This window comes from Neodiprion virginianus, chromosome 3 (assembly GCF_021901495.1).
Source record: "Neodiprion virginianus isolate iyNeoVirg1 chromosome 3, iyNeoVirg1.1, whole genome shotgun sequence".
Taxonomy (NCBI): domain Eukaryota; kingdom Metazoa; phylum Arthropoda; class Insecta; order Hymenoptera; family Diprionidae; genus Neodiprion; species Neodiprion virginianus.
Window position 1 is genome coordinate 16959270 of NC_060879.1, and position 21053 is coordinate 16980322.

Consider the following 21053-nt stretch of genomic DNA (forward strand, 5'->3'; position numbering starts at 1 on the left):
ATTAGGATTCCTAGAAAAAGGGGGAGGTGCGCAAAGGTGACAAAAAATCTAAAGAGGGGGATCGTTTTGCGCAACGATCGACCCCTATAAAAACGGCCACCGATCACTCGATCGTCCTCTTGGTTTCTACCACCAGATTCGTCATCTTGTTCCGGTACAGTCTCGCGGTAAAATCCTTTTACCTTTTGCATTTAAACTTTTCATACAACGTTCAGCTCCATCTTGTCATAGCAAGTTTAAGATCTTACACTGTGTAACTCCGTTTTGTGACTTGAAATATTAAACTTATAAAATAAATCGAAGTTAATCAAAGTATTCAAATATATTAGAGTCAGTTATTCCGTTAAATCCTCTCACCAATCTACGCTGCAACTCGTCACATCCAGAGTATCCTCAAGAGGTAAGCCAATTAATTAAATCTTTTATCCAATAATTACTCCTTCTTCGGTTCGTTCGATTAGAGCGACAGAATGCCCGTTGTCCGGTGTATTTCAATACTTGATCGGTAATTGGTGACCCAAACTACTGATGTGAGTCTATCTGTGGCTGTGTGAATGATTCCAGTGTCTAGCATCTGGAAATTTCCACCAGGTACCGTTCGACGTCACAGTAGGAAAAATGCGTCCCGTAAATCAGTGGAGCCGGAACGCCTCTGATTGGGGCTTGAAAAGTCACTGGATTCCGGGTTCGTGGACACGGAACAAATTCCGGACTATGGGACGGCAGCCTTGCTCTGGACCGATAGCTATATGTATATTAAATATAATAGTCTCCATGATGCCGCACATATTTACGTTTATTATAATTATTATAATTTTGGTCACTATATCACTATATTACTATATTTAAAGGATCAGAACGTCCGGAGCGACGCTGGTGATAAAACCGTGCACTATTAAATCTCAGAGTTTCGCGGACGCCTGTTCTGCCTCTCCGCCTTAGAGATTGGACTCTTGTACCCTAGTCTCCGTGGTCAACTGCTTCGCCGGCTATAGACACATAAAACACGAGAAGAAAGGAGATAAAAGTCGAAAAAATAAAGTTAGACACGGTGCATGCATCAATTACTGTACATACATACGTAACCGTTGCTGAGAACACAGCCGTCCCCTTCCACTTATTTGAGAACTCTGATAGCATTGCATTACCACAGCAAGAAAAATAAATGTTGCCACACAAATTGACTAGTAGGAGTGGTAGCATTGATATAATAATAGGAAACATTGAAAATTTGTTTGCTTTCTATCTCGAGAGTGCGCTGGTGGTGCGCTGCGATAAAATTGTGTTACCAACAAACGTGAAGGAAAACTCAAAAGTTCTACTATCCTTTGGTTATTTCATCACCCAGCTCGATTCAAGTGGTAATACTTGCAATCTGTGTCGAATCAAGAATCCTGTCCTAAACTGTCCTAAAGCAGTGAGTGTCACCCCACTGCACTAATCTTCAGTCGAATGAGCCTTTAGTTTGAAATAGACAGAAATACTTAACTGAAATATTTTGCTGTTGTGTGGTTCGTAATGAAAGAGTAATGACTGGGTGTTCAGTTCGAGGATGTTCGAATTCCCGAGAAAAAGGTTTTCTAATGAAAACATTACCAACCGATCCAGATAGGAGAAGACTTTGGCTGACAGCTATCAATCGGCCTGCTCTTATGAAGAGTAAAGCACCTGCTTTATGTGAGGTATGCGAATGTATGTATGTGTATATCTTTCCATCATACGACATTCAGTAAAAATATGTTATTGACTAGAACCATAGTCTTGTATACAAGACCGTGATCAGAACTGTATAAGCTGAAAGTATTTAGTTGCTTATAATAAAGTTAATGCATTCTGCCCCACAAATGCCAGGTACATTTTGACAATGATTGCTGGGAAATGCCGGGTGTTGGTGGGAAACGGAAGCTGAAAGATGATGCAATGCCAACCCTCTTCCTGAATTACGTTGGCAGAAAACAGCGTGATGATGTGCCAATTGTTACTCCACCTCCAAATTATGTATTCGAAGTAATGGTTCCCGACCTAATCATCCAAACAGACATGACCAGGGTGAACCAGCAACACGCAGTTATTACTCCATCTTCAAACTATGTATATGAAGTGATGGTTCCAGAACTAATCGTCAAGGCAGATGTGAACAAGTCGACAGAAGAACCAAAACCTCAAAGTTCAAACACAGATCACGAACATTGTAATAAATTATATGACAGATGCTACCAAAGATTGATGTACTTAAAAAAAAAATTAAAAGCGTATCGAGCTGAAAATAAGCGGTTGCGAGCCTTGACTTGTGATGGAGATACATGTAAAGGCATCCTGAATGATGCCGAGATAGAAATACTTGAAAAAAGATATAAGAGGTGTGAAAAGTGGTCCAAAGATACATTAGAACAAGCTTTGTGGCTCAAGTTAGCGTGTGGAAATGCTGGATACACTCAACTAAGAAAACAAAATATTCCACTGCCATCACTGCAAACACTAGCCCACATGCGACACGTTGAATTTGACTGCTGAATTAAAATACAGTAGAATCTCAATTAACTTATTCTACAAAACTTCACACGATAGAAATAAAACACTACTTTTTATGTCATAGTTGCATGTTGCAAACAACATATTGTTTGTTATAAAATGTAAAGCAAGGCAACAAATTAAATTACATTTCACTTTCTGTCATCCAAGTACAAATAAGATCTTGAAATTCAGTAGTCACTGCGTGATGGATGGAAAGGAAAAATCATAAAGTAATAAGTAACAAAGTTCTATAAATCAAGATTCATCATTTACTGTATGAAACGAAATGACTGTACATCATACTGAGACCCTGGTTTGATTACATTCATAACAACGGGTATGTGGGATAATTGTTTTTTACTACTGAACACGATAATGAGATCAAATTACAAGATACTAAGTTACTAAAGATCACGGAAATGATAGCCAGATTTCCCATAATGAGTTTGCAACTTGGTGCTAGTAAGAACAAAAGCAACTACATGGTTCACAGTTGGATCAGAGATTAAAGCAGCTAAACTTAGATAGTGATCTATACAGAGTGTTTCTATCGAAGTGCTAACAAGATATAATAGGATTTAAAAAAAAGGAAAGAATCTAGCCAAAAAATTTTCGGTTTAGAAAATTACATAATGAGATAGACTCAGACGAAATATTAATTATTTTGCATCGCTTGCCAATAGGGATCTAGATACAATAAATCAACACAATACATACGTTCACAAACACAATACGTAGAATTTTTACGTGTGGATTAATTTATATTCCGTTTTCATTGCAGTCTCAGTTGTAAAATGGTGAACTCATAGGTTTGTTGGCATTGTAAAGCATATTGTTCAAAATGGAAGTCAAACTCTTTAAAGCTTACTTTGGACTCACAAGGAAACAGAAAAATTTATTTTACATTGTGAATAAACGTTAAAGACTATCAGTTATTTGATTGGATTGATTGTTACTCCTACTACTCCATGTCAATTACATTTCTAACTCTTAAGTTTACTTTTTTCGTTCTCACCCTGATACATCTCCAAATCATCACAATATAAGGTTATTAAATATAATTGACGTGTGTAAATATTGTAAATCAGATGTTATGCAAATAATTATTTGATATATGAACTATCATATCATTTCCGAACAATGTGACGTATATAGGGCATTCCATGCCAACTCAAACAATGTTGAATCCTCATCACTTTTGATATTGTTCAAAAAAATTTTACCAGATTGTCCCAACTCCAAAACAGTACCCAGAATTGTTTTAGATTTTTTTGAGTAAATTTGTATTACTGATGATTTTCGAAAAACAACATGTCTTATACCGTAAATTGAAAATTTGAAAAAATATTCAAAAACCTTGTGTCAAGTATAAAAATTTTTAGGCCTAGACCCAGCGTGGGCTGGCGATCCCTTCTGCTCTTTTCTGAGCTTTCTAAAGAAATAAAAAAGAATTGAAAAAATTATCAGAATATACATTAGGGTGGTATTTTTTTTAATTTAATTTTTTTCTTCTTACGTACCCGTTGAAGTTAGTTGTTGGCCTCAAACGAAGCTTTGTAAAACCGGAATTCTGTATCAAAATACTAAAAGATGACTCGTCCAGTTTAAATGTTTCAAACACTAACCGCCATAACTCGAAAACTATCCCAGTTGGGAAGCTGTTTTTAGTTTCATATTATAAATAATGAAATTTTCTAAAAAAAAAAAGATCCAGACTACTATACACCTAAATATTCATCTTCTATTCGATTCGAACGTGTGTAAAGTGGATGGAAAGTTGCTCAATTCGAGTGGAGACTTCATTACTTCCCTAGGGAAGTAATATGCAATATAACAAAACTGAATGATTTTATTTATGAATCAGTGTTCTTACATTTGATTTATATAAGTAAAATCAAATATGAAACGTAATTATTTTATTTTTCCCTACATCATACATGCACAAAAAAGGGCCTATACGTGCACTTATTGAAAACAGTACTGTGTGTAACAGGAGGAGCAGGCAATTACTTACTACTCGTATAAGATGATGATGCTCAAGTCGAAGTCGCGGTTGCCGAGGACACCCGGCATAATCTTACCCAAGTTAGACATGGCCCATTTCCCTCCTTTGTTGCACGATGTACTATTATAGATTTCCGGCAGGAACAGGATATGTATATTTCGTTCAGCTACCATTATTTTTCGAGTCAACTATTCACACCAAATGAGAGAAAGCTCGGGATTGTCACGGTATTGTAGTTTGCAAATAATGATTCAAGCAAAATTCAAAGATAAATTTACTTTTGCGAAAAACCATAGTTCATACCTAAATTCGGAAGTTAGGTATCCAAGAGATCGATAACGCGATTCTTAGAATACAATTTTGAAGAAATTATTACTGACACGATTGCTTTTACTTTTATTTTAAGGATCGGTATTTGTCCTCACAACATATAGTCTTCTCGGAAATCGGTTACAACGATATGTTTGACATATTGTCTTAAAATCTAATTGAAAGTATGACAATTCATACATATCTTCGAAATTTACGAAAGCAAATATCCATTTATTATTTCTCCCTTCCCCAATGTCCCTATTTTCAATATATTCTGTAAATATGAAATTTTGTTTCTGAATAATCCAAAAGTGTTGCATGAACTCTGAAAATATTAGATATATTTTGATACAACTTCGTAAATCTTACAATTATCTATAGTACTATAATTTCTTTGTAAACTTGGCTACCAAGTTGTCCAGAGCTACTGCAAGTTCCACACAACATAATGCAAAGTTAACCGATACAGATTCTTCCTTTTTCAGCTTATCGCAGTTTACTGAAAATGTTTTGCAGTGATAAAAATAATCATGCGATTCTGTTCATGCAGTGTTTCGCGTATCATGCCACATGAAGTACCTTGCTACTTTCATTTCGACGATCGGGGTCGCGGCTTTTTTTACTTCTCTCGCACTTGCCCATTTATACGTGGCACAATTTTTTTCGAGTCGCCGTGTGTATCTCTCACGCACGTCTTTATTCACTACACGCGTACAATAAATCCCGCGTCAATAATAAAATACAGCGTATTGCAAATATTCTATATTCACCGTACGTGATCTTCAAATCATCTGATAGCCAATAGAATCCTGACGTACCGGTGTCCTTAGTATTGGCCTGTAACATAATCTACAACATGCACATACAAAGAAAGAAAATTAATCGTAATTGTTGAATGTACAATTTGACAACGTTTATCATTACATGAACTGTGGTAGTGCTAGAAGTGGCGAATAACTTTATAGTTAATCCAACGATCCAAACCTCTTATATTCTCGCAGCGTGTAATCATTATTGTACCGAAAAGCTGTTGATTTTTCTCGGTATTTTCTTACCAGAAAGTTGTGTAATCGCTTGCATCGATTACTATAACTAATTTTCGGTTCGTGAAGTACATACCATCTCAATCTTGAATATTATATATTCAAAATTTTTTGGTAACTGATTATGTCATGTCCTTCAAATTTGTCAGGTGTAAATTTCACGTAACAGCAATGAGAGTGAGGATGTTAATAATGATAAATACGCACGGAGCACGGTGAAAGTTGGGCGAAAAGCGAATTACACGCACGTGCATTGGTGAGCATCTGAAAGTGTGATTGAAATGATTGAATTTAGACTATAAATTCTGAGCTTGACATTGGTTCGAAATTATTTTTTATCGATGCTTGGCACGCAGCAAAGGCTGTGGAACTCAAAAGTACTCGCAATTCGCAGCTTTCTCCAAGTTCATTCTGGGTCAAAATCACGGTTACACGAGTTCCGTGATATCTTTACTAAAGTTTTAACTGTAATTATCAACCAAGTAGGTTTATGCATCCCCAAGTGGCACATCAACGTAGCCTAGAATTATTTTCAACGTATTGTTGGCGAACAATTGCTGAATCACCTAATTCAGATGATAAAAAGTGCTCATATTTCAAGGCTGCGATAATTAATTGAGTGCCATCTATGAATACACTATCTCGTCTGAAAAAATCAAGCGGTAATCAAAATAGGAACCTACCGGCAGTTGACCTAGATAGTATGCAAATTCTCATGTCTTATGTGTCCGTGTAGGAATTCCGTATTTTAGTTTTCACGTTTCCAGTACGAGTGCTAATAGATTAAATTCCAAATATCCGCACATCCCTGCAGACAGTGATCGATCTTGCATGGTTTTCTTCTATATAAGATTATTTACAACCACTAACATACATGACAGCCAGTAGTACAACAGTTAAATACAAGTCGGTAGGAAATTTTTCATGGGATGGTCAAAAGAAAGTATCTGCAGTTTCGGATAACTCGACGTGGCTTTTGAAGTATCGCTCGTTTCTAAGAAGTATTATTTATTGAGTTCTCGACAACTTAACAATATTTTGTTGCTGTCGGTCATTTTGGTTTTCAATTTGATATAATTTAACAGGACGGGCATATACAAGTGGCACAATGTTGGCATAAGATCGTTCTTTTGTGTAGTTTTATGGAATTCTGCGTTGTTCTACAAAGAGTCGCATAATGGCTCATGAAAGTATCAAGCCATACTCAACGCATGTTACTCAACTTGATGTTTTTTTGGTATCTTGAACATGCGTGATATGCTGTACGCATAACGACTGACAGAATTAAATTGTAATATAATAATTTAGTAAGAAAGTATTCAAAAGTCACTCATCCTGAAGCCAACATCACAATAGCACTTTAAAAATTGAATCGTATAATTACCGAAATAGATAAATAATTTTTTCAAACATGCGAACATGAAAGCTACGGATAATATTAATTGAAACATTGAAAACATACATGTGGCTAGAGCTCAATTAAACGTAACGTTTTAACAAAAGGTGTGATTTAGCAATGGATTGTAATTTATAGTTTTTTTAATGTATTTAAAGTAATATACATAACGCATTAAAGATATTGGAAAGTAGCGAAAATAGTCGGCTGCTGTGCGAAGATGTATATTTGAATTTTAGAGATCTACCATCGAGTGAAATCCCGCAGGCCTTGGTGACTAAACTGCCATAATGACGGATTAAAATCAAGCGCGAAGCAAGTTCAGAATAAATCTGAACGTCTCTGTATCACGAAACCTACACAGTAGGTCTTCGCAATATCTAAATTCCTGAGGCAAGTAAGAGGACGTCATTTGGACGTGCAGACGAAGTGAACGCAATAAGCAAAGAACCTCGGATAGCCGGAGAAGAGAACCGGTACCCTCCACTAAGCCGACTTCAACCGAGTTTCGGCTTGGATATAAAAGCTACCTCCAGGTATGCTCCGTTTAGTTTCGTTCCAGTACATCTGATCATAAGTCCGAATACGTAAAGTGAGTACCTTAGCCAAATATTATGCTGATTGATGCATCAACATCCGGTTACCAACGTAGAACGTGTTTCTAACAATGTTAAAAAGTGGTATCAATTTATGTGTGATTATAATATGCAAGCTAATACGCTATAGTGAAGGATTACGTAGAAATTAGGCGAATGTTAATTTCATTTCTTCATTATTCAAATCTAGGGAAAAAACAGTTTCCGTTTGATAAATTACATCACCAGTAAAAGAAACGTCATCCGGATTTAATACGAGTCAATCGAATTCTTTGACACAATTATAGTCAATTCTTTGGAAGTGCTTGTGTAGCTACAGAACACAAAGTGACCAGTACATGGTCACGTGACATACACTTTTATCCAGATATTTCTTCTTATTTATACTAGAATCTTGGGGTAAAATAACCATGGTTCAATAATTGTATATTTCCCGAGTTATTTCCATATTTTCACGGTTGTCCGTTACGTGCAGGGAATATTTAAATACGCTCTGGCTGATGAATATGATACTTTACTGTCGACATCGAAAGTCGAGATATTTTTAACATGCGAATCCCAGCTATTATACTAATTCATATTTTGTCATTAAAATAGAGAAAGTTGAATATTGAATACGTGATAGTCTCACCACGGTGAAAGTATTGTATCTTCACTGGGCAATTCGCTCACGATTATCTTACCTCGGTTATTGCTAAATCAGAACATGCATTCATTTTTCCAACGTTCATCATTACGACATTATCGGTAATAGTTTGAACAGCAGCTTTTGTCGTTTACTTCGTGATATTCACTGTAATTACGTATCCTATATAGCATGCAGATTATCGCGGTTCGCACTTTCGCTACTTTACTTACTGTGCAACTTATCTCACGATTAAATATACTATTCAAACTTACATCTAATGCACAATGGGGAAAAATGGCTCTGGAAAAATTCGAAGGAAAAACGACCGTTGAATGAGGACATTTTTTTTCCTTCTACATTTCAGTTTTTCGGCCCATTTTTAAACTCGCGGGCCACGGAAATAATTATTTCTTTTGCTTGCACCATTGACCTTTACTTATGTTTCAGATGAATACGTACGTGCTCTTTTTGGTTGCGGCATTGGGCGTTCTATCAATAGCAACTGCATTTCCGCAGAAGGAGGGGCAAATCTTCAGTAACGAAGCAATAAAGCAGGCCCAAAACACTTTCCTAATCCCCAAAGATGCTACCATCCAGAAAGTCCAGGAAGGCATTGAGTTGGCAGCTTACGAATCGATCCCTGGCGACCAGAAGATCAACCTTTTCGAAATCCTTGGCGAACAGTTCCCTCCTGAGGTCGTAAATAATCTTCAAGCGCAAGTTGACCAAGTTGGACGCAACTGATTATTATTCAAGACGCAGCCTATTCGACTAGCTACATAAGATGGTCGACTTGATATCAACCTGCACTCAATTATCGTATTTATTCATTAAGTCATGCCCTGTACGATCACGAGTTGTATACCTTTTATATTTTCGTAAATAAATATGTACAAATTTTTAACCGATTGACAATCGTATCGCCAAACTTTTCAAAATTTATGCGAAAACAAAAAACAAAAACGAAAAATCTCGCAACGAAACAAAAAAAAAACTGATATTGTGATAAATCAATCATGCGATAATTGACTCCAATATGAAAAATTAATTTCAACGGCGTTATGAAATAAATACATAAAAATACGTAGATATTTTGTCAAATAATGTATCTAACTTGGCAATTCTGTCCCGAGAAAGTTACCGCACAGTTTAAAAGGTACACTTTCACTTCATGCCATGCAAGTGTAGTTAAGCAACACTTCGATCTTTCGCGTCATATTGATGCACGGCGTCGGTAATTATTTTTTGAAGACAAATAATGCAAGTTATATAACTGCGTATGAATTATGTACTTGGATGAGAAGCTTGAATATCACGTTACGGTGTTATCGATATTAATTAGTGATAAATAATCAATAAACTAACTTGAATGTACTAGATTTGATTTGTAGTCAAAGTTATTTTGCACGGAAAGACGGAGATCAAGATTTTAATTCAAACAGATTTGATATCTACGAATCTACATAAATTGAGGAATTTCAGCTATTTTCACCTATTTCGAAATCAGAAAATTAATTTTTCTTTGTTAAATTTCTATTGGCACGAAAAATCGATCTTCAACGATGCAATATTTGAAAGCTATAAATTAAATCAAAAGAAAGAAAAATACGAGTGTTCTTGCAGGTGGTACTACTGGGTGCCTGAAAAAAGATGGGCTTGCACATTTATGATTTTCAAATTCGGTATAGAGTACCAGCATTATACATACGTAGTATTAATCCAATCTGAGGAAACAGACATCCCTGTATTTTGTTGATCAATAACCTGGACAACGTGAGAATTACTAAGATGTAAGTTTCACAATATTTAATTTATTTAATAAAAACAATTGACGGTCGCTATAGTAAATATAGTAAAGTTGCGTATATTTTGGGATATAAAAATCATGAGATAATGTTTGTACAGTAATGATAAATAAGTTACAAATGATGAGAGCTTGAATCTATAGTGTTAAAGGAAAATATATTTGAACAGAATTATGAAAAGTTGCCTAATATGCAGTTTTTTCTCGTGTACAATTGCATATGATTAATATCTTCAATTGTAAAACTTCTTGTTGCATTGAAATATCAGTAGTTTTGTTAAAGACAGTACATAATATCTGTACCCAACTACTTTACCGATCTGATTCAACCAGAAATTCAGAATTGTATCATAAATTTTTGCACATTAAACCGTTTTTACATCTGAAAAATTGAGTAGAATGTACGAATCGAATCTCTCGACTGTTCCCAGAAAATTAGTTCAATTTTGTTTTGATTGCAAGTATTAAAGAATAAATTTTCGAATAGCTAACTATCCATTGGATAAAAATATCTGACAATTTCAATTTTCGTCAAATTAATTTGTTAGTGTAATCGAAAAATCTACTTGTAATTCTATAATTAGCAGTATAACTTATAGAGCAATCAAGATGCATATTGATGTATGAAGTTGAACGTGAGTTGAATTCAGATAACAAAGTTTGCGCTTAATTACGGTATTTTAATAATTATAGCAATAACTGTTTTCACGTTGAAATTATATTAAATTCCAAACTGTAGTTATTTGGTGAATGGTAAGTAAATAAGAATTATTGTAAATTATTTTACAAAAAATCCTACCATATCATTTAAATTTTCAGTTTATGCTCGAATTTGTATCATTATTTATTCAGCATAAAGAGGAAATCATAAAACATATTTGATCGTGGAATAAAATGAAGAATGCTATTTAGATTCAATAAACTTAAGTTGCTAGGGCAAAATTATATCAACAGAACGAAAAGAATTTTGATACTTTATTCTGCACTATCTTTTATGGGAATTATGCACAACTTCGATGCGAAAATAAATATTGAACTTGACCTCCGAATCATACGTGTATGTAGTTGTAATATCGTAAGTCTTGTAGTAGTTGCAGACCTCTCGAATGAAGCATCACAAGCTGTTGTTCATTCCAACATATAATTGTTGTTTTTCGCTGTGATTTTCAGTCCATAACATTTCTTTTAATTATTATATTATTATCATTATTCAGTGTCGTTTAGGGTAGCGATAGACTATGGTTTTTAAAAATTTTTCTTTACCATTATCATTTTTTTCTCGGTTGAAGATATTTGTAAGTGATTCTTAAGCCTCATTGTACACCGAGTAAGAAAAATGACGTTATGTGATTACACATCATTAAATGTGCATACTAAGAAATGTATGCAAAAAAAAATGTAATACTTAAAAGTAGCAATACAACGGATATACAAAGTAAAAAAAAAATTATCAAGTTCTGCTTATGTTCACCACGCATTTAGGTTTATGTGATGCACTGTTTAAGACTGTATTAGTCCCGGCTTAAGATTTATTTCCTGTAACATAAACATACACATCAGTTTAACGATTATATCATACTCCGAAAATGACGTATAAATAAAATAACACTAAATAAAGTGATCAAACAATAACATATACCCATTAGTCGTTTTACGTACCTAGACCTCTTGGAACTTTTTCCATTTCTCTCAGAGCTCTGATCACGGGAGCGTTTTCTGCTACTGGATGATGAATGTGAAGATTTGTGTTTGTCGTGTCTGTCACTCTTCTTGGGGCTAATTGAAATAAACATTGAACAGAGTTTAGTTTTTTTGAAAAATAATGTTGAGAAAATGTGAATCACCTGTGTCTGGATGATTTGGAAGGAGACACTTTCTTGTGTGACCCTCCACTCCGAGACCGATCCGATCTTTATCAAATGATAAATTCCATTTTAGTAGCAATGCAGCACAAATATAAGAAATTAAAAATTAAGATTTGGTTTTATTGAGTGTTGTTTGCGTAATACCTGTGTTTTTCTGAGGATTTTCTGTCTCTGCCGCTCGATGAGTTTCTGCTCTTTGAACTGGATGAACTCTTATGCTTTGAACTATGCCTTGTGAATAAATAAAATAGGATAAGTATCTATTTTACTGTTTTCATTGGAATGAATTATGTATTGAAGTCGATATTATTTACATGGATTTACCACATCTACAAAAATTCAATTTTTCTGTTCATCACTATCATAACTTTAGCACTACTTTTGAAAAGTTATACACACCTATTCTTGGAAGGAGATGATGATGACCCTTTCCCAGATTTTTGTTTACCAACATTATTGTAATCATCCTGAAATCGAACGTCTCCTCTTTCTTTATCTTCTTCTGCAGCCTCTCGTTCGAGATCAGACCAATCCTTCCCAGATTCTTCAGAGGTCCCTAATTCCTCTGTTGTGAAAATCAGAGTAATCGAAAATCATTATCACGGGTTATATGGTTTTTATTTATATACTTGCGACATTATCCCTATTCCTTTCATGTTGAATGTTATCAATAAAGCGATGGAATAATATACTCGTATGTTATACGTAATTAAAGATTGCATTCTTATATCTCATAAATTAGAAAAATATTAAACTAGGACTTTGAACCGACTAATAATTGTAAGTTTGAGTTGAAGTATGAATGAACAATTTAAATCAGGAATGTTATTGATTACCTTCACTATCAGAATCTTCGGAAGCCTCCGAATATTCTGAGTCATCATCAGATTCGTCCTCACTTTCGATGTCTGTTGGCTGAAAACGAGAATAAATATGATAATGGAGAAGATGTAATTCACATTTCGAATTTACAATTATCATTAATCTTCTCTCTATTCATTATAATTTACCTCATAGGCATCATCTTCCTCTTCTTCTTCATCTACATCTTCATTATCATCATCGGACTCTGGGTCAAGGAAAGTCCAACCACCGCTATCGAAAAATCCCTCAGGATCATCCGTGATTGTTTTCATAATTTTTGTCCAATTTAAGGATTGTACACCTTCGGAGTATCTGATATCACAAGAGCTGGAAAGAAGCAAATTTTTTAAAAATAATATTCATCTCGTTTTATGACATTTTAAGCATTTAGACATTTATATAACCATAGAAGTTCAAGTGTCCAACTTACTTTAGCCACTCTTTAACATGATCGATCATGTTCATTGGGACTGCATTGACCATAGATACTTTTCGATGGTAATCCTTAAATACAAATATCATGTCGAAATTCTTCAAATGAAATTGAACTCGTTCAAAGTGAACGAGCTCCACATCTTCAAGTGTGATCACAAATGGGGGCTGGAATAATACACTTTTAGTTATACCATTTTCAGAAGTAAACACAGCTATACTAAACCAAGTAATTGAGCAATATATTTTAGCAGAGTAATTATTATGAATTGTCTACTGTGTATTGGTAATATTGATATTTTACCCATTCTGTAAGGTTAACAAGACAACCGCTTGTAGGTTGCAGTAGTACAGTGCTGCGGAAAGGTGCACCTGGGAAACCCAGCTCCCTGAATGGTGTATCAAATTCTATCTCTTGCTTGGTCATTCCTTCTACCTAGAGGGCAAGTATTAGTAAAGGAGATTCAATATTTGGGTTGCGGTAGCAGAGTTATAACAGCTTGAAATAACTTACAATCCATTTCAAATTACAGGGCTCAAGGTAGCGAGAAAAATTAATTTCTCATTCTGGGCCGTTTTCAAATTTGATTAGTCAACCTAGCTCAATGTTCAAGATTCTCCAAGTTTCCAAGATATATTCGAAAAATATTTGGCGGAATAATTTCGCAAGCAATAAAATTTTTGATACCTCGATAAGATGTATGTTTAATCCTCTACTAATAACATTAATTATTATGTGCACTATCATTTAGATGATTTAAGGTCAGAGTGTTATACACATCATTCTGCTCATCGTGAACAAAAGTTTGTACGAAATTAACGGTCTGCTAAACATTATAAAATACTATGACAAAATTAACTTCAAGTTTCTGGTGCACAGTGAGACATAAATGTTATTCACGGAGTCTTTGGTTATTCTGTTTCCTACTCTCAATTTTTGATATAGGTAGAATGTAAGGGATTCAAATCCTTCGTGTACTTCGCTTCAAACGAAAGTTAATCATACATTACGAATTTTCTAGACTTTCTTTCGTCAGTTAAAAAAAATCTTCTTGATTCTTTCAACTTCTGCCCGATTATTAAAATTCTTAGTTTTTATGATTACTCCGAATGTTGTAGATTGACCCTGGTGAAATGAGTAAAATACAAAAGCGTAGAAGATATACCATGAGGATTTGATGAAACAGACCTTTTCAGCCAACCAAGGATACTCAGGGCTTTACGTAAAATGCTACAGGTTGGCTTCATCACCAGCGTGATGGGTCAGGTTCACCCAATCCTTACGGTACATATTCAAATGTACCGTCCATGTCGTACTTTTTCGCAAAAACTCTTGAAAGCAGTTTTCAATTTGTGACGAAGTTCGCGTTCTGACTGCTCAGCAGCTAGATCATCACGGTCATGCATGTGTTGATGTTTCCCCAGATCTGTTGTAATTTCTCCCACTTCTGTGTAGAATTGAACATCGACATGTTTTTTCTTGCCAAACATGATAGCGTGCTGAAATCCATCAAAAATAAATATAACATCAGATGATTAGGTTTGTAAAAAAGATTACAGTGAAATTTACACTTACAGGAAAATTTGCGATTTTCAAATACTCACTTTGAGATGGAAGTGTAGAAGAATGATCATTTCTCCGTCACATGGTTGGAAAAATGCATTTTTAATATTATTATACAGAATGTCTACTTTGTCTCCTCTAACTGAAGTGTAACGGAAGCCATTTGTATGAGCTTCTAGACCTCCCGTCATCCTTTTGCTAACAATATTTGGTCGAATATACAGATCTTTTAACTTTGGATTTCCTTTGTTTTGAGAAAGAACAAGTGTATCTTGTTTTACTAGATCTTCCTTTTCTCTTTCTTCTGCTTCTCTATTTTTGAACTTTTTCTGTACTTCTTTTATTAGTCTGAACGCAGTATTCAAATTCGATGATGGCGCAGATATTTCGCCAGGCTCTTTGACATTTGTACTTCGATATGTTCTGAAAATTGTTTAAAAGAAAATAAAAGACACTTCAATATTACAGTCAATCCCGTGTTTTCCGAGTATAAGCTGACTCCTAATTCTGGAACAGTATTTCAGGGAGTTTTTCTTAGTTACCCACGTATAAGATGGGGGCGATTTTGGCGAGTATTATAAATGACAAAAAACCTCAGTTTATAATCGGAACAATACGGTACTTGATTTGGGTATTAAAAATAATCCAACACTTAATGTAATCTTAGTATAATCATTTGTACTAAAAATTCTGTCAATATTTAACATTTTCAAGGTATAATCATATACTGACACTTCTTTGACAAACGTAGCATCCGGTTGTGGATAGGTACCACCTTCATTTCGGCCCATCGTTGCTCCGGGATGAAAGAAGTTTATTCTGAGGTAGGTATAGTCTCCTTCAACGGACTGAGATATATTCTTTATAGTTGAAATGTGAAATGGTACTGGTATACTGAATATTGGCAGGATAACGGTTTCGTATTTTTTATCTGAAAGTAAAACAAATATTGCGTATTGTTGATACTATTTTCAGGCGTTTGATCATCTGAAATAGCAAATGTAGGCATATTATCCTTACCAACATAGAGCTTTAGTTCTTTCACTTCCGTTTCGCGCGGCATGTGACTGAGACTCTTATAAGACACGGTAGATTTTCTCACTTTCTCTTCTTCTTTTCCTCCAGATTGTTGGGCCAAGCGAGCTTTTGCAATTTCGTTGAGTTGCTGCGCTAGTTCCTTTTGATGCTGTTTCCGCTTCTCTTCTGAACTATGTTCTGTACGCAGCTTTGATTCTATAACAGCTGTGCGCTTACCTCGTCCCAAAATTTCTGGTTTTGGTGTATTTTCTTTGCCACTTTCCTCTTCTTCCTCCTCTTCATCGTCCTTCAAATATATTCCAATATTCTTTACCTTTTTTTTAGATGGAGTCAAGACAGTAGCTGGTTGGCCCTGAAATATTATACAAATTATCATTCAATATAATAAGTTAGTAAATGTACTTCTGAGAATTCGTATTTAAAGTTTATAACTTTTTGAATATGAGGACCCCACCTCGTTAACCACGACTGTATCTCCTAAAAACAGGGCGTAAATTTTTCCTTCTTTTTCAGTTGCATCAGGGTTTGCAAGGTTTGAAAGACCGATATTAATATTAAAAACCATTCCCTTCTTAGCCAATGAATTCGTTTTAGGAGCCAGTAGCAAAGAGCTCTCCCTAAATTCAATGCCCATAGCAAATCCAAAGTTTTTTGTCAGATGGTCCAATAACTCAGGTCTCTCTGACTTGACGTATTGATGGCCAGTCTCATATACCTCGCTGATTTTTGCACCAGCTATCAATTTTTTCAATATTTCCTCTTCCAATTGAAGAAGAAAGTTATAATTGTCCTGAGAAAAAATGACGGCTTCGATAACAAATAGTAGTACAACATATTTGATACAGAAAATTCGCTGAAGTTTACTCTATACCTCGATACTTTTCGTTGGGTTCACCAGAAGTGTTCGAACTATGTTGGAACAGTAAGACTTGTAGCGAACTCCTAAGGAACAGACGATAACACCAAAGTGAAGTGTATTTTTATCGCTGACAACACTGAACTTTAAAGAGTAGTTGCCTCCGCTTTGAATAATTGCAGGGTAACACATATCAACTTGCGTCAAATCGACTCCAGTAACATATTTTTTGTTTGTTATAGCTGCATCTACTCCTTCAGCCAGTTTGGAATGTTTGACTTTCTGTAAAACACAAGCTTATGAATAAACATAATAATGTTTCATCACGTCGAAGGATTTGTCATTTAGATTCAGGTGTACTTTCGAAAAAATAAACTCCAGTACCTTATCAGAATCAATTATTTCCATAATTTGGTCTTTCAGGTATTTTGTAAAAACGTCTACCGATACTAGACAAGCTTTTTTTATAGCTAATATTTCCATGTCTTCTTTTGGGCACATTACATAGGCTGCTGCGGCACTGATGTCAACCTAAAAATAGAAAAAAAGTTGACAAATAAAATTACAGAAAAAATTCAAGCATTTAGGTTAAATGAATACAATTAAATTAGCATACTGTTTCAAAGGATTTTGCTTTCAAAGCAGCCCTCCACGAATCCATAAATGGACCCGGGTAATGTTCCTTTGAAAAAACTCCCAGAGTTTTGCCCTTTTTGCTGTTCTTTATTACCTCGATTAGCTTGGCAAAATTAGCTTTATCCTCGTCCGTCTATATAACAAATAATGTAATTTCAGATTAAGAAATTTATTTCAATTTTAAAATGCATTTGAAATAAAATGATCAATAATAACACACTAAAATATACCAACCAGACCTCAAGGCTTACTGCTAATAATTAAAAATGCGATAAAACATGAAAAATGAAGTCTCTTTACATGCTTTCTACTTTGCACTACTGCTATGTCTTTTGATCTTCATAGTGTAATATTGTTCGATATCTTATTTAAGTGTAACCAGGATATTCTCGAGTAACATTATTTATCAATAGTGAGTTTCATTGTGAGATAGAATTTATTTTGCTTATGGTATTAGATTATGACCATATCTTAAATAAATAATGCTTAGTCTAGATGGTCAGAATCTAACGAGCTAAGTATACTTCAATTCCAAATAAATGCTACAGTTAAATTACTCACCCTATCACGAACAAACAATTTTACTGGAGGGACTCCAGTGTCTTCAGTTTTCTGATTTTCTACACTACGTAAAAATTCAATCTTCTTCTTGCTGGCAAGAAAATTGATCGAGTCTTCAGCTAATATCATAATAGTATCGGTGAGCTCGTAACTAAGTAGCCAAGTCTGAAAAAGTTCCATGCATCTTTAAATATTTTATAGATATGCGGCATGAAGAACTATTGAAAAGATTGATGTTTAAAGATGTGAAAGATCGAAGACATCAAAATTCTACAAGATTGTAGTTTGCATTGTTGATGCAACAAAACATTGAAGAATAAAGAACCATGTTTTGGAACTTTAGAATTACTTCGAAGGAGTTGAGTTTGCAAAATAGAGATTTTTCTCAACATAGTTTTACATTGACATTATAAACTTTGACTTGATAAAATTCTTTTTATCAGTATACGTAGCCGGATGATGACAAGCTTATGAAAATTGCAGTCAATAACAGACCAGCAAACCAAAGACACCTTTTGTGAAATGATACAAATATCATAAGATCGTTAAATAATGGTTACGATTAATGACGAATTCAAACTATCAATAACGTTAAAAATAGGTCTGGCCAAAATTGAACCTTAAATTGACTATACTGTGCTTCCAAATGCCATGAACTCTAGGTTTCGCCAAATTTATTAATTAAGCAAGAATAATACAATGTTTACAACTTGGATTCAATCGTTTGTTTACATTAATTTTTTGTACACTCTGTAAAACAATTTATGATAGTTATACATCTAGAAATATAGAATGGATAATTGATAAATTTAGTTATATGATCAGTATCATACCTGGAGGGCTGTAGACTTGCTGTATACAATATCTTCGTCAATTCCGACCGCCGACACGAGACTATCCATCTTCGCAAAACTATCATCCGTGCCGGATTCACCATCCTGTATAAGAAGTGGACATGTTTATAAAGGCCAATGTATTAAGTAAAAGTTTTCAAAACGAGACTAACATCGTTATACTCACTTTCCACGCTGCGTATAAGCGTTTTATTCGCCGGAAAAATGTGTCTTTATCGAGAGATACGTTTGCCATGGTACAAAGTTTTTAGGTTGATCTTTGTACACAATAAATTACTATGTGAAGGATGACGTACTCCTTCTGAATTAAGGCGAGAATGATAAGACTTGTTGAAACATTCACGGTACACCGTTCAACTTCAACTCATCACGCATACTTGTGTTACCAAGATTCCAAAATTCCGACGGCACGCTCAAACTCCGACTTCCGATGCGGACATGGCGGGATTACAACCAAAGCCTGAGAGTTTGTATATGAAAGAAGGGGCAGCTTGTATCCCTTCCGAATTTCCGGAAATGTGGTTATGGTGGCTTTTACAGGCGTTTTTCACAGCCCTGTAATATCCGTCCGGAACAACCACGGGTATGTTCCGATATACACTGCGAGCACTGTTCAGTGTTCTTACTGGGGAGAAATTCGGTCCGTTATAGACAGTATACAGTCGCAGTATCCTAGGGAAATAAATGACGTCATGAATCGTCGTCATTTTTCTACTCTGAACACTGGTGTTTTCGAGGTAAGGTGCTATCAGTGCTTTGCTCACGTGATCAACAGCGTTCAGAAATTTAACAGCTTCCATTATTGATAATTATTATTATTGAATATTGTCATTTAAAAATACCGGTCGTTAAAAACAAATATGGAAAATTTGAATAAATTGTGTTTATTGCAGTGTGAAACAAATATGATGTATGAAATGAAAGTAACGCCAAAAAATGTCGATCACAGTATACTGTACTGCGTTCCGTTTAAACAGTAACCAGTATAGCTAACTATAAAGGAACGGCTTCGCAGTATACTAAATTGACGTCACACCTTACAGTGCTCGCAGTGTATGTCGGAACATACCCCACATGTATATGTAGCTCAGTTCGTTTTAGTTACACTTTTCTACACTTTTTTTACACTTACCCTGAATTTAGCCAATGGAAGGTGCCCTTTCCTAGGGAAAGTGTAAAAAGTGTAGAAATTGTAACTAAAACGAACAGAGCTATCAGGTTTGTTCGTGCTAGCTACACTCTACACTCGCGAGTGTTTAAAGAACTACGGTAGTGTACTAGGGATTGCTGGGGAGGTACGTCGGCTTCTCGAGTGTAGCTAACACCCGTATTCATAGTCCCTCCTTATCTCAAGTATAAAGGACGCCTTGATGAAGGCTTCCTTGAATCTCAGCGGCGTCCTCGTTTCATAGTCACAACTTGGCTCTCCTTTCCAGAAGGAAGACATATTTAGGGATATGTGATTGCTTATGGTGGTAAAACTGCTGATCGAAGCGCCACTCGGCTATATTTAAATCTAACTTAATCCGCTTGGCTCTCATTGTCAAGTTGCGTCGGTTGATTTCACGTTTCATAGACCTTCCTCGACAGACTGAGTAGCCGTATTGGCCTCCTTCTTTCAAGGCAGGTCTCGAGCTTCCTTGAGGAAATCTTCGGCACTGCGATTGGCTGTTTCGTTTCATGTAGCCAACGCTTGCGCTTGCGCTTGGCGTCTATGCACTTATGACCCGTATGACGCAGGATCACAGCCAGTCTACAGGTTAACTTCTTTGAGGTTATACACACTCTCATCACCGACGCAACTTGACAATGAGAGCCAAGCGGATTAAGTTAGATTTAAATATAGCCGAGTGGCGCTTCGATCAGCAGTTTTACCACCATAAGCAATCACATATCCCCAAATATGTCTTCTTTCTGGAAGGGAGAGCCAAGTTGTGACTATGAAACGAGGACGCCTCTGAGATTCGAAGAAGCCTTCATCAAGGCGTCCTTTATCCTTGAGATAAGGAGGGATTATGAATACGGGTGAAAGTGTAACGAAAGTCTAGTGACATTTGTAAAACGAACAGCGCTATCGACGTCACG

At 35.4% G+C, this 21053-nt stretch overlaps 3 protein-coding genes across 7 annotated transcripts; 2 read left to right on the plus strand and 1 right to left on the minus strand.

The window, feature by feature from the left end:
* Positions 1-216: 216 nt before the first annotated feature.
* Positions 217-4123, plus strand: LOC124300727 (uncharacterized). Of its 2 annotated transcripts, XR_006907306.1 has the most exons (4): positions 217-400; positions 592-751; positions 852-1692; positions 1852-4123. XR_006907306.1 is itself a non-coding variant. In XM_046755061.1 (2 exons), exons 1-2 carry the CDS (start codon positions 1530-1532, stop codon positions 2512-2514), a joined length of 816 nt encoding a protein of 271 aa, XP_046611017.1. In that variant the 5' UTR covers positions 1166-1529; the 3' UTR covers positions 2515-4123. The 2 variants fall into 2 exon arrangements, 1 of the variants encoding a protein (XP_046611017.1); XM_046755061.1 differs by lacking the exons at positions 217-400; positions 592-751 and having other exon boundaries at positions 1166-1682.
* Positions 4124-7752: 3629 nt separating this feature from the next.
* LOC124300733 (uncharacterized) lies at positions 7753-9398 on the plus strand. Its single transcript, XM_046755070.1, has 2 exons — positions 7753-7862; positions 8942-9398. The coding sequence occupies exon 2, from the start codon at positions 8942-8944 to the stop codon at positions 9236-9238; it is 297 nt and encodes a 98-aa protein (XP_046611026.1). The 5' UTR covers positions 7753-7862; the 3' UTR covers positions 9239-9398.
* Positions 9399-11117: 1719 nt separating this feature from the next.
* LOC124300715 (FACT complex subunit spt16) lies at positions 11118-19554 on the minus strand. Of its 4 annotated transcripts, none has more exons than XM_046755032.1 (20): positions 19135-19554; positions 18948-19052; positions 18115-18279; positions 17534-17686; positions 17302-17448; positions 16933-17199; positions 16516-16851; positions 16044-16413; positions 15756-15954; positions 15065-15446; positions 14777-14959; positions 13764-13895; positions 13458-13627; positions 13174-13354; positions 13000-13078; positions 12563-12728; positions 12308-12394; positions 12143-12208; positions 11958-12077; positions 11118-11834 (listed from the first exon to the last, which is right to left on the minus strand). In XM_046755032.1, the coding sequence occupies exons 1-20, from the start codon at positions 19201-19203 to the stop codon at positions 11828-11830; spliced, it is 3384 nt and encodes a 1127-aa protein (XP_046610988.1). In that variant the 5' UTR covers positions 19204-19554; the 3' UTR covers positions 11118-11827. The 4 variants fall into 4 exon arrangements, with proteins under 4 accessions (XP_046610988.1, XP_046610989.1, XP_046610992.1 ...); XM_046755033.1 differs by having other exon boundaries at positions 11958-12074; positions 19135-19553; XM_046755036.1 differs by lacking the exon at positions 12143-12208 and having other exon boundaries at positions 11958-12074; positions 19135-19553.
* Positions 19555-21053: the final 1499 nt, after the last annotated feature.